This window comes from Centruroides vittatus, unplaced genomic scaffold (assembly GCF_030686945.1).
Source record: "Centruroides vittatus isolate TY-2023 unplaced genomic scaffold, ASM3068694v2 contig_1309, whole genome shotgun sequence".
Taxonomy (NCBI): domain Eukaryota; kingdom Metazoa; phylum Arthropoda; class Arachnida; order Scorpiones; family Buthidae; genus Centruroides; species Centruroides vittatus.
Genome location: NW_027120832.1, coordinates 223,786 through 238,540, shown reverse-complemented (window position 1 = coordinate 238,540; position 14,755 = coordinate 223,786). Strand labels below are relative to the sequence as shown.

Genomic DNA, 14,755 nt, shown 5'->3' with positions numbered 1-14,755 from the left:
GCTGTGATTGTTCTGATATGCAAGGGAAAGGGTAAAAGGATAGAAAGCAAGAACTTCCATGGCATAAGCTTGCTGAGTATACCTGGAAAAGTTTTTTCATGGATGTTGGTTGATAGAGTTGAGAAGCTGATTACAAAGCAGATATGGAAAGTGCAATGTGAATTTATAAAAGGAAAGAGGTACATGGACCAGATCTTCACATTGTTAGTGATTGTGGAAAAATGTTTGAATATGGGTAAAAAATGTTTGCAGTGTTTGTTGATCTATAGAAATCTTATGATAAATAGGGAGAAACTGTGGCAAATATTGTGATTATGGAGTGAGAGATAAACTACTTACAAGGGAACTGTTGGAGTGTCTTCTAATAAATTTTAATAAAATTTAGTTAATAATTACGTTAAAAGTATACAAACTCTATGACAAATTTGTAGTATTCACTAAAAGTGTTAATCAGAGTTATTAGCAATCAAATGTCATACTATTTTATAGTACTTTAACACAAATATGCAAAGTTTTAGAAGTGAACGGGTCGCGGAGGAAGACGGCGATATTACATTTAGAACAAATTCTGGAATTTTCAAAAATGGGAGAAGAATTAATAAAATTTAGTTTAATTACGTTAAAAGTATACAAACACTATATTAAATTTGTAATGTTTACTAAAAGTGTTAATCGGGATTAATAGCAATCAAGTGTCGTACTATTTTATAGTAGTTTAACACAAATATGCAAATTTTTACTAGTGAAAGGGTTGCAGAGGAAGATACAGTAATACATTGATTTTCGTTGATTTTTTTGCAAAAAATTTGCCTCAGATTTCGTCAGTGTGCTACATGATCTCGTTGCTAATTTTGCAAAACAAAGAGTGACCCATGCGTTTTTCTGCTCACAAGTCATCATGGCGTTGTTTCTTGCTGTATGAGCATTACTCTGCACGTCTAACCAAACAATTCCACTGCTTCCCTTCCTTTTAATTCCATCATGGGACCAAAGAAAGTTTCCAGAGCCAGTAGCCCTTCAAAGAAGGCCAAGAGCATGATCGAGTTGAAGGAAATCATTAAAAAATGCGAGAGTGGCACTAAGATTGCTGAGATCGATCACATGTACTCTACGGGAAGTTGCCATCCATGATAAGTTTCATTGTGGCAAAAAAGGAAGCAAAAAGGAGGCTGGCTAATGTAGCGAAAGGCATAAATGTGCTAACAAAACAGAGACTGCAAACAGTTATTATTAATTTTGATCAATCAAAAACAGTTAGATGGTGATTCTGTTTCAGAGACCATCGTATTAGTTTTTTATACTCATTTTATATTCTTTTTTTTTTTTTTTTAGTATTAAACACTACGAAAACCGAGGTATCATTGTATTACATTTACAGAGTAGAATAAGGAATAAACTCAAATAAATGTTATAATGTTATAAAAGATTATATATATACTACTTTAACAATGAAATTTAATATAAAAGTAACGATAGAATAAATATAAAGAAAACAATCGAAATGTAAAAATAAATACATTTTAATAGATATATTTAAAAGTTATATTCACAAATTATTAGATGGGAACTATTTACATGATATTTTTCAACAAAGCAAAATAAAGAACCTGTTGGCATCATGCACATTTAACAAATTGAAGATTTGGCAATTACTCTCGACACAATTTAAACTGTGAGTGTTTAAAAAAGAAAACAAACTTGTTTTACATTTAAGAATTAACACTTTTCATTTATGAGTCCAGAAACAAACCATGCATATTTAATCAAATTATTAAATGTTGGCACAGATAATTGATGATGAAGAATCGAATGTAATTTTGTAATGCCATTTCTAATTGTCCAAAACAATTTCATTGAAGAATCATTCTAGAATAATTGTATAGCATTTAAAATTTCTTTAGCTAAAAGTTTTAATTGTCTATGAAATCCGACATCTAAAGGTTGGCATATAGACGTACACTTTGGTGGAATAATTAATATTTCACATGAATTTTGATTTTTAGATGTTTGAAATACTGTATTATAAATATTAATATTTGTTTGTCCACTCCACGAGTCAATTATTAATAAAGAGTTTTCTGTTATATTTGGAGATAATATGTCTTTTACATAGTTTGTAATAATTGCTGTAGATAATTTGCCAGATGAGCTAGCTGTAACAGTTACATTTGGAGCATTGAACAGCTATGTTTGAACTCTAGGTCCAAAGGTTCCATGAGCCTCTTGTAAGCAAATAAATACATTACCTACAACTTGTCTGTTAGCATTGATTAATATTGAACAGTGTAGGAATGCGTAACTTTATTACTTGGAGAATGTGCAAATCCAATAGTATTTTTTCCTCCTTTATATGAAAGTGTTCTTGGTGAAATCAATTTGTATGAAAAACCACACTGATCCGTATTGAATATGAAGTTACGTGAATAAGATGGCAATAAATTTTTTACTGTTGCTTGAAATTGTGCAGCTTTTACTAAAATGTCCTATTCGTTCACTATTTCTGTTTTATTTACAAGTTTTGTAATCTTTCGAGATACTAATCTATATTCTTTTTTAAATTTTGCAACCCAAGAATCACTAGCTGTAAACTTAATTGAACTATTCAGTTGAAGAAATTTCTGTAATGCCCATATTTTTAATTGATTTCCTTTAACAATTTTATAGCTGCCTCGAGCTTCGTCAAACATTTGTTTAGTATGTTCTTTAATGATTTTTATTGTTTCAATTCTATGCTTTCGAGATTTAAATTGTTTTTCCCATTTATATAAATCACTAAAACATTTTAATTCTTTAGCTCCTTTCCGCTGTAATGTGTGTAATTTCCATTTTGGGTGTTTCCTATGCAAGTTAAGAAGTTCTTCTTTTCGTTTTGTTGAAATTGTATTCTTATCAGATTTTTCATCATCATCTGAATATCCTGATTCACAGTCAGTGTCTGCGTTATCAATTTCTTTCTCTTGAAGCAGATGTGTTATTTTATTATCTGAAATAGGCCTATCTATAATCAAATTATTATTTTCCATCTGACAAAACTCTTCGTCATCTCTACTTACATAACTACTTAAAATATCACTAAATGCATTAAAAAGCAGTTTGGCTACCTGTTTATCAACATCTGAAATATTAGGCCTACAAACCTTTACTGTAGGCCAAACATTAACACATAAATGTTTAAATTCTGCTATAATGTTTTGAATATTTACATTTAATTCTCTCATTTTCGAAAATTCTAGAATTTATTCTAAATGTAATATCGCCGTCTTCCTCCGCGACCCTTTCACTTCTAAAACTTTGCATATTTGTGTTAAAGTACTATAAAATAGTACGACATTTGATCGCTAATAACTCTGATTAACACTTTTAGTGAATACTACAAATTTGTCATAGAGTTTGTATACTTTTAACGTAATTATTAACTAAATTTTATTAAAATTTATTAGAAGACACGCCGATAGTTCCCTTGTTAGAGATGTGAGAGCAATATGTGAAAACAGCAGAGCATTTGTGGATGGCATAGTATCTAAGTTGTTCACATTTGAGGAGGGTGTAAGACAAAGGTATGTTATGTCCCTGTAGTTATTTAATGTTTTCATGGATGCATGCATGAGGAGATCTAGAGTGTCTGAGTGTGGAATGAATGAGTGTGTTATTTGTTGTATTCAGATGATACTGCTATTAGCAGAGCATGGAAGAGCTTTAGATACTTGTTCTAATCTTGAAGAGGCATATGAGGAATATATACTGTGAGTGAATGTGAATAAAACTAAGGTGATTTGTTTGAATGCAAAGCTGAACAAACAGATTGCATGATTGAGCAGAGTGGTGAACAACTGGAACAAATGAGTTTGTATGGGAAGCATGATAGATGAATAGATGGTGAAATCATCAGAAGAGTGAATGCAGGAGCACAGATAGTGGGTGTAATGAATAAATTTATGAGGGATAAAATGATGTCCAAAAAGGAATGAATGTTTGTGTATGGGAGTGTTGGGGTTCCTACACCCATGTATGGTAGCAAAACTTGGATATGATGGAAGAGTGACAGGAATCATATTAGAGTATTTGAGAGGAGTGTGTGACATAACAAGAATAGAATATGTTAGAAATAAACAAGTGGTGGAGGAATGCGAAGTGAAAGAGAGAGTGGTTCTAAAGGTGAATAAATTTGCTCTATGATGGTTTGGTCACATAAAGAGAATGAAAGGAGGATAACTGTTGAAGAGAATATACAGTGAAAAGATGGATGAGAAGCATGGAAAGAGAAGGCCAAGAAAGTCTTGGTTGGAACGAGTGGATGAGTATTTGAAAGAACGTAAAGTGTTGAATCAGAAAGAGATGTGAGGAAGTGAAGTGTGTTAGAAGATGCATGAGTGTGTCTGAACAGGAAAGTTTGGAGAAAGTTGCTGATGGGTGACTTGTAGTCTCCTTTTGCCTTCTGCTCACCTTTTTTGAATTATGAGCATGAAGATATGTATGTATATTTGTTAGAAATTCACATTGGTGTCAATAATACAGGAAATTAAAAACTTCTTATGTTAAAGGTTATATAAAAATTACAAAATTTAAATAATTCTGAAATTATTTTAATGTGTGATTTTTATCACTCATTTACTTTCTTTATTCCAACAATTTGCCTAAAAAACAAAACTAAATTTTAATGCTTTAAATATCAGAAAATATATTGGTTAATAATTTATTTTTAATACAAAAGTTAAATTGCATTTACTTAAAAAACTTATTAAATTTTGAAAAACCACTTGAAAATATAAATAACAGGCATTGCCATTAAATTAAGATAACTATTTTCATTATCTAAATGATTTTAGTTTGTTAATTTTTCATAATATACTCAATTCAATAGTTTATAGATAATAATTCAGAATTAAACATTAAAAATAATTTATATTTTAATTTATTTGTCATTAAATTATTTTTTTTGTTATAAGCATAAATGTACATTTTAAGGTTGAATCATTGAATATCATTTGAAAATTAAATATTTAATATTTTAATTATGTAAAGTAATCTAACTTTAAATTGATTTGAGTAATAGGATGCTATGGAAAATGATTAATTGACAAAATATTTATAAATTTTTGGTAATTGTCTGTTCTAATTTAACAAAATAAGTAGAATTAGTGCAATATTAGACTATTAAATATATTTATGATAAAATTCTGAATGTATATTAATTTAGATTAGAATATTGGGAGTTTAATAGATATATTATTCAGTCATTTAAGAAATATTATTTTACAGTATTTATATTCCTTATTCTTGTAATGTACATACTTGTTTGGGACAGTCTTTACATATAAAATATAAAAATATAAGTTGTATTTAATCATTTTAGAAGTAGATATGAGCTTTTATAATTATCATAATATTTAATAATAATATTTTTATTTTCAGTTTTTCCAGTTCTTACTGTTGAGGTGAGATGCTGTTAATTAAAAAAATTTATCTATGATTTTAATAAGTATTAGCTTAATATTAAATTCTCTATTCTTAAATGGAGGTACAGATGTCAGCACCATATTTAATAATTAACTATAGAATCAAGAAGCGTATGTGATTCTCATATAAATGTACAAAGGTATACAAGCTACAAGCATGAATCTTTCATTAACATGTGGACATTATGATTTTAAATGTGAATGTTTAATTTATTACATTAAAAAATTTTAACACACCAGGGAAATTGAATAGGAATGTTCTAAGAATCTTGGAGGAACATTTGAAATGCATGTTTTTATAGCTGGATTACTTGAGCAAGGATTATATGTTTGCTTTTTAAAAATGAGAGATTCCCACTTTGTTGAAAGATTTTAAATAAATAAACTTGAATACAATTAGGATTGTAATATTAATTATAATAAAAACACCACTTCAAGAAATATTAGAATTCTTTTCATTTCTACAAAGAAATTTTGATCACTTATTCACAAAACACTGCTAAATTCATAACATGCAAACATAAGTTAAATAATTTTGGTTAATTATTTAACTTATGTTTGCAACCTAATTTAGGCCATCTGCAGCATGAAACACATAAGTGTAATAGAATACATTTTGCCAGGTGAGCAGCTGTTTGTATAATAATAATAAAGAGAAACATTTGAACTAGATTTGGTTAATAAAATTTTAAAATTTTATTATTCTTGTTATCTGTTTAAAAACAATCTTAAATTTATTTGACTGTTACAATTTGTAATATTTTAAAATTTCAAGTTTAAATTGTAAAAGATATTCTATTTCATTTATGTGTTTCATGCTGGGGATGGCCTAAATTAGGCTGAAAATATTTTATATTAAATAATTTTTGTTATCTAAATGTGGTAGTGTTTTACATATCAATTAATTTGCTATGGTGCCAAGTTTTTTTAAATTTCTTGATTACTCATCATAAATAATTTAAAACACTATTAGAATTAGAAAATAACAACATTGCAAGAGATGATATCTGTTTTATTCTTTAAATTGCACTGATTGTGTTTCTACAATCATAATATTTAGACCAGAAAATGAAAAACAGACCTGCAACCTTTTGCAAATATAAAAAAATAATCTTTTTTTTTTCTTTCCAGAAAAAATGTTTATTAATTTTTAGTCTAAAACATTAGACTAAAAATTAATAAACATTTTTTTGAAAAGAAGAAAAGATTATTTTTTGATATTTGCAAAACATTTAAATTAAAATGCTTGATAATTGTCAAGAATTATTCTGTTAATTTAAGAACAAGAATAATGGATTTCACAAGATATAGCCTCTCAAATCAGCCTGTAAACATGTGATAGACTTACCGGGTGCACAACGCGAGTCCAATCACACACCAGAAGTAGTCAGTAAAATGGTGTTTCTTGTGCTTTATGAGCTTTTAGCCATCTGTAGTAAAGTGGAAAACAGTTGATTTTTAACATTGTTTTGAGAAATAATTCCAGATTTTTTATTTTTAAATTTTACTCAATTTGTTTATAGTCTTCAAAATTCCAGATAGGCTGATTTTGGGAGGGTATCTCTTTGAAAAGTCACACATAGACTGTTGATTTCTTTGACTATTTTTGCTTCCATGGGCATAGTCTACAGCTCTGATAAGGTCCCAACTATGTCATAGCCCACCAGTGGCTGAGTGGATAAAATCACTGAACACTGGTAGTAGATTTGCACCTCACCAATGAGTTGGTCATGTAGAGTTATCTGGGTTTTCTTTATGTTTGTAACACCTAAACAGGGGACAGTTTTCCATAAAAAGTCCTCTTGGGAGGCATTTTTCTTGGCAGATCACCCTCAAGTCACATAACTGTAATCAATAAACCAAATCAAACCAACCCAGCTGGCTTATTCAGAGCTGCAATTTTACTCAACATTCTTTAAAAAGATTATTTACATCATTCTAAGGCTGCAAAAATGCTATGATTATGATAATGTTTTGAGTTAGATTTTATTCTTTTTTAAATTCAGCTATCAAAGTTTTAAGTCTAATTAACAGAGATTACTTTCGTAGGAAGCCAAACAGAATGCAGATGCTTTAATTGCCGAAGAAGAAAGAGAAAAGAAGAGAGCAGAAAAAAGAAGAGCTAAGAAAAAAGTATGAAATTTAACAGATTAAAGTATTAAAATAATATATATTATAATTTAAATAATAACAATTTAATTTTCTTTTTCAGAAAAGAAAAGAGAAAAAGAAATTACAAAAAGAAAGAAATGGGGAAATTGTAAGAAAGAATCAAAAGCATTTATTGCAACTTTTCAATTTTCTTAATTTATTAATTTCTTTTAGAATATTACCGAAGATGCAAAATGTGAAGAAGAAAAAAGGTAACAAAAGTTTATTTATTTATTTTGTTTAAGTAATTAATCAAATTTTTTATAATTTACATAATGATATATCTTAAACCATAAGAAACAAGGTTAAATATAGAACTTTGTAGTTTTTATTTTATCAAAACTGTTTTGAACCATTGCCATTCTTCATCAGTTGATTTTAGAATAATAAAACACAATGCAATGACAAATTGAAGAATAAAGTGTATCCCATAATTATAAAGATATAATTTTAATTAGAAAATATATAAAAATTGTATATTTGATCAATAAAATGAGTCTACATTTTTTATTTCATAGGCTCTATAAAAAAATGAGAATAGAGATATCCAATAAGATAAGTTCCTGTAATAAAAAGAAAAAATATTTATTAAGTGGTTTTTTTGCTCCAAAAATATAAAGACAATGGTTATAATTTCAGTCCAAATAAATAAATTACTCATTGAGATGAATGAATATTTGCATAGGATCAATGAACAATTACTTTGTGTATTTTTGTTATGATGAAATCTGTTCTTATACCTAGAGGATGATCATTTTTGAAAAAGGGCAAATAAGCATTATGAATGCTGGAAATAGAGAGATTCCAAACATTTGGAAAGATCTACAATTGTAGCTGAAAATTCTGTGTTAAAAAGTGATAAATTTAGCACAAAAAAAACAATAGGAAAGCCATCAAAAGTTATTAGCAAGATAGAATTATTGAATAAATTTCTAACAATTGTACCAGTTTGAGATCTTTGTCATCTTGTCCAGATATTCCTGTAAACAAGTTAACTTTTTTAGGATTTTTAAAGACTGACTACTGTATAAGAAGAGAAAGAACCAGCATCCTAACATCTCTATCTGTTATACACAAAACTATCAGATTGAAATGGGCCAAAGAAACATTGTTCTAGACCACCAAATGGAAATAGGTTGTATTTAGTGATGAAAAAACTTTAATTTGGAAGGTGCAGATGGCTGGCATGATCTATGAAGAGAAGAGCAAATGTATTGTAAGGAGCAGCAATGAGGTGAAAGTGTTACGGTTTGAGCAGAGTTTGGATTTTTAGGTAAAACTAATGTTGCCTTTGTCAGTGGCAAAATGAATAATACAGTTTATCTTTCATTTGAATGAAACAATTGAAAGCCCTCTTTTGGACTGTTCAACAAGATTATGCTTCAATCTGTACTGCAAAAACAGCATTTGAATGATTTTTAGATAATTTACAATTTACTAACATTTTATTTATTACAGCCATTCATAGAAAATGTCTGAAATAAAAATATATAAATAATTTTCATTTCTAAAACAATTATGAATAATACTTAAAACTTTTAAGTGGCTGCCTTTTTAATTATGGGATGTACTGTACCTTAGTTTTATTTATCAATCAACTTTTATTGAATGAAGAAATTCTACTTTAAAAATAAGCATTTAATTAATTTAACTTATTCAAATTACATTGTTTTAAAATCAGTTACTGATAAACTGGAATGATTAAATTACATTTCTGATGAACTAAAAGCTATGGACGTTTACATTTGACTTATACATCATGTAATTTGCTGGTTATGGAGTCAATTTTTATTGTTTTAAGTGCTAATATTTATTATAATTATTATAATAAATACTAGTACTAGTAATATTTATAATAGTGCTAAAATTTATTATAATTTAAATTTTAGTCTTTTAATATATATATTAAAAGACTTTTAATCTTTTAATATATATATATATATATATATTATCTATTCAATTGGTTGGAGAAAAAATTAAAAAATTAAATTTTTTTCCAGTGTACCAAATAGTAGTTGTTCTGACACTGAAGGAGAGGTGAGAAATTTTTATTTGTATATATTGTAAAGAATAATTTATGATGATTTAATTTATTAAGATTTATTTACTTACATTATTTTAGAGTATAGATCCAAACAGTGCTTTTGTTGCAGTTGCAGCCAATAAGAGTAAAAAGTTAGCGACTGCAACACATTTACAGAAAAAGAACTGTAAACAGAACATTTTTCCTTCACCATTAAAGCAAGATAGATATAGTTTTTTAAATTCTGAAACTTGTAAAAAGGGCAAAGAAAATAAAAATAAAAATACTAATCAGTCTGCTTGTAAAGGATTCAAAAATGTAAGTTTATTTGATATTAGTATATATAATTATTCATTAAGCACAGCAACAAAAAAAGCATTATATCATGTTAATATTAACATTGTGCTGACTTATAATTGTATCTGAATTCTACTTTGTTCTGAATTTCATATTTATCTAAGTGATTCCAAAATAGATACTTGTATGATATTTTTTATTTATGAAATAATTCATTATTATTATTTATTTATTTTTCATTAAATTGTTTATTTTCAATTTTTATTTAGGGTATTGATCCTAACAGTGCTTTTGTAGCTGTTGCTGCTAGTAAAAGTAAGAGAAATATCTCAATGCAAAAACTTGTAAATGAAGATAATTTTTGTAATAATATAAGGCAAAATAATGATGTACAGAATGTAAGTATATAAGAGGCTGTCTGATTTTATGAAATATTTTATTTTTCAGTATTTCTGTAATAAATTAATTGCAAAACAATTGCAAAATTTTTCACTCAAGTTTGAATGTAAACAGATAATTTATATACAAGGTATCCAATAAGTCTGGAATCATAGGAATCATGTTTGTCTTTGCTTATTCTTTTACAAGTAAAACATTCAAACTGATGTACATGATTAGTGGAAAGTCTGGATATATCCTATTAGGCCTATTTGGCAACTTTTCACTGTGGACTCCCACAACCAAAATTACTTGAATTCATTCATTCTTATTCAGTGCTGTACTTTACCTGTAAAAGATTAAACAAATACTAGCATAATTCCTATTGTTCCAGACTTACAGGACACACTGTATTGACATTATCATTTTTTTTATATAAGCCCTTATTGATTCACAAATCAGATCCATTCCTATGGGCCATTTGTTGTATGCATTTGTCAATTGTGTGTTAAAAGATATTTAAGTATCTAAGAAAAAAATATTAGCAAAATTAAAAGAATAACATATATTTTAGTATATTTATTTACTGATTATAACCACTTTTATAAATATTTATGACCACTTTTATAAATTAAAATAAAGGAGCTTTTTGAATACACAAAATATCAGTAATATAATTATCGAGCTTACTCATCAAATTATATTTAATTGGATATAATGCTAATTCAATGATAGTTAATTTGCATTATTTTTGGAAAAACCATTAAAATTTAAAAAATTCATTAAAAATTAGGATGTATCTGTATTGGATAATTTATAAATTTATGAATATCTGTATGTATTTACAGTACAATCTTGGTAATCTGACATACATGGGACTGGAACAGAGTCAGATTAAGGAGATTGCCAGATTATTGGAAATAAGGTGAATTCAATGGTAAATTTTTCAGAAAAAAAAGACATTTGTTTATTTGTACATTGTATTAATCAAAAACACACAGAATATCAAGAAAATATGAAAGGAGAGAAATCATATCTTACTGTATTTTAGAGTTCTCAAATAAATTTCCAACCCTTTTAAAATAATTTTCAATTGTCTTTTGCTATTTTGTCTTCCAAGCATGCTGTCATTGTCAGAAATCAGTGTTGCTAAGTTGGTGGATTTTTACCAAATTTAATGGGAAATTGAAGCGTGGAAGATTTAGTGGGAGGTACAGTATTTTTAGTGTGAAATTATTTGAAGGGTTGAAATTTATATTTATACAGTATTATATTATAAGATACTGTGCCTTTTTTTCAGCAGCATAAGATGATGATCCTAAGAATCTTTAGAATCATACCTAAGTTGGGCTTGATATATAGTAGCAAGATGTTCAAAGTTAGTGGAAACTGAAGTTTTGAACTAATGGGAAGCTTGTTTACAACTTGGCAACTATACCAGCAAAATGTGAGAGTCAACTAGTGTTGGGTTACCAAACTAGCAAATGGCGAGATTACTAAGATTGTACTGTGTACAGTACATATACATAAATACCATATATGAATGAATGAACTATACTATATTATAGGACTGTATTAAAATATAATTTTATGTTTACAAATTTATAAATATTACTTGCATCTTTTTAATTTATTGAAATTTCTAAAAATCAAATTTATTCACTTCATTTAGAAATATTAAATAATGATTCATAATTGTATTTTTGTTTTAATCATATAATTGATAAAAGTTTAGTTTTGAATAAAAAAAAAAACCCTTTAATATTGAACTCCATTTTTGATTATTTGATAAATTTAAATGATTATTTTTAAATATGACATTTAAAGTATATCATTTAGAGTAATTTTTATTGAAATTTATTAAAATTAATAATGAATAATTTGCAAATAATATGATTTGATACCTTTTAAAAAAATTATATTGTTATTTATTTGATTTATCTTGTATTAATCTAAAGAAAACAGCTGATTACTTAATTCAGTATACATTTAATAGTTGGAAAACAGAGCTCCTGCTAGTTGAAAAATTACAAAATCATCTTTATATTAAAATAGTATTTATGATGAATAATAATAATATAATTACTTATTACAAATAGTATTTAGTTTTCTTTAATTAAAAATAGCATGAGAAATTTTTAAAAACAAAAGTTTATTTTTTTATTTTTTTATTTTTACTTGTTAAGAATTAATCTAAACAAATATAACTTAATAAATGGAGTTTTTATCAGATTATATTTTAGATTTAAATTATCAAGTAACAATTGGAAGAATTTCATTGTTATATAGTTGATTTTATCATCAGTTCATATGATATTAATTAAGTAATTTGGATCAGTTAATTTTGAATTATTTTATAAAAGATTTTAGTTAATATAAATTTGTAGTCATAAAAAATCTACTTTTGAATATTTAGATATATCAACTAGGATGTTCAAATTGCATTTTGTGCCATTTTTCAGATATTTCAAAATTAATTCAAATTCTTTTATTATTAAAATTATCTACAGAGAATTATTCATGTATCTTAGTCACATTCTTTCCATTATTAAAATATCAAACAATGTAAATTGTAGTCACTGAATTAGAGACTGTTTCTATATTTGAAAAATGAGTTTTCTCATGATATAATAAAAATTTTACCACTTATTAAGAAAACAGTTTGTTGTATGAAATAAATTTGGAAATATTCTAATGTTAATAAAAACTATATGTATTTTTTGTTTCAGTGTAGAGAAATTGAAACAAGAGTATTAAGAAGCCGACAAGTTGCGAGTAAGCATAAACATTGTTAAATGTTTATTTGTATATAAAATACATTTTATAATTTAACAGTGTTTTGACAAATCATAAATCTATGAGGTTGTTAAATGTATTCTTGAGTAATACTGTCAAACCTCGGGTTACGAACACCCCTGTTTTATGAACAATTCAGTTTAAATATGATACCAAATGGTTGGTGTCATATTTAAACTGATACCAACAATTTGGTATTGGTTTAAATATGTATAAGTACATGATAAAAAATAGTTATTGAGCCAGGATTGATAAATAGAGTCAAGTTTAAAATGCTCACAGAGGGTAGAAAGAAGAATGTTATGATGATGGTGCATAGTAATTCCACCCTTGGCAGAAAGATGCCAATTGGCTGGCTTAGGGAAAATGTCACACCTGAAATTACCATTAAATGTATGGAGAGTAAACCCTCTAGACATACTTACTCTGTGGTGGGAAAGAAGGGACATTTTTGAGTTGTACTCAAAAAGAGAGGACAGTGATAAAGTAGAGATGTGATACTGTGTGATACCCGAGTAGATGGATGGAATCATAACTTTGAACAAGAATCCTTAAAATTCCTGAAGTTAGTGTGTTAGAGTTGGTATTCAACATGACCAGTTGTGAATTTAGAATGTGCAAGCAATGATTTGGATATAAATAAAAATCCTTAGGAACCAAGGAGAAGAAAACAGAAGTGTGAATTTTGTGCAAAAAGTTTCATGTGGTCCCTCACAACAGCAAGAACTGAAAGACATTTTCAGGACCGGGTACCTTTGTCCTTTCCTATCTGCCATTGTTACTACTACTCTTCCCTATCTTCAGTTTTTCATAGTAGTATAAGTGTAGTGTTAAGGGTTACTTTTAGAAAAATTATCATTGTAATAATTATTCTTGTTAATTATATTGGATTTAGATTATTGCAATTTGTTGTATTATGGTCATTTATTAGTTTTGTAGTTTACACTGACAATCATGTTTAGGGTTTCTGCTGGAGAAACCATCCTAGAGTTGACATCTTTGATTAAACCTGTAAATAGTCAAAACTCATGTAAATAAAAGAGAACATCTCACATCTACTCTGTGTTTAGTTTGTTGGGATGTTTGCCTTAGTGGGCTAATGACAATCCTATCGTATATCTCACAATATGTTTGAACACACTCAAAATTATATATTCTCATTCTTTAGTCACTCCAAACTAAAATGTTTAGAAAGCATAAAAATTAGTCTAAAACAAAGAAATTGTGTGTTGATCTTATAAAGTAAATTTTATAAATTTCTATGTTACTATAAAATATTCAAATTACTCATTTCAATATGAATTTAATATATAAAAAATCGTATCAAACTCTATTTTCAAATATATACTATTCAAACCATTCCATTCACATTTAAGTTTATTGAAATTTACATTTATAAGTTTGTAATTGTTATGAATGGACTTTGTTAATTAAATGATTGCATATTATGCATTTATTAATATTTTGAGCAAATAAAGATTATTACAGTTTCTAATGAAAATTTACAATAATTGTGATTTGATTTTAGTTCGTGGTAATGAAATGGCTGGAGTCGGTCATTATCAAGAAGCTGTTAAACTTTTCACAGAGGCCATTAAGTTAAATCCAAATGATTATAGGTAGATGAAGTATATAAAAAATCTAATAAAAATAT

At 27.1% G+C, this 14,755-nt stretch overlaps 1 protein-coding gene across 3 annotated transcripts in view; it reads left to right on the top strand.

The window, feature by feature from the left end:
• The window catches only part of LOC136989935 (uncharacterized), a 95,643-nt gene that overhangs the window by 56,890 nt on the left and 23,998 nt on the right, over positions 1-14,755 (top strand). For all 3 annotated transcript variants that reach the window (XM_067288253.1, XM_067288245.1, XM_067288258.1), the window contains exons 7-15: positions 5,413-5,435; positions 7,506-7,589; positions 7,669-7,716; positions 7,782-7,819; positions 9,608-9,644; positions 9,730-9,948; positions 10,197-10,325; positions 13,035-13,080; positions 14,630-14,720. In XM_067288253.1, the coding sequence (XP_067144354.1) occupies positions 5,413-5,435; positions 7,506-7,589; positions 7,669-7,716; positions 7,782-7,819; positions 9,608-9,644; positions 9,730-9,948; positions 10,197-10,325; positions 13,035-13,080; positions 14,630-14,720 (715 nt within the window). The remainder of the gene's footprint in view (positions 1-5,412; positions 5,436-7,505; positions 7,590-7,668; positions 7,717-7,781; positions 7,820-9,607; positions 9,645-9,729; positions 9,949-10,196; positions 10,326-13,034; positions 13,081-14,629; positions 14,721-14,755) is intronic.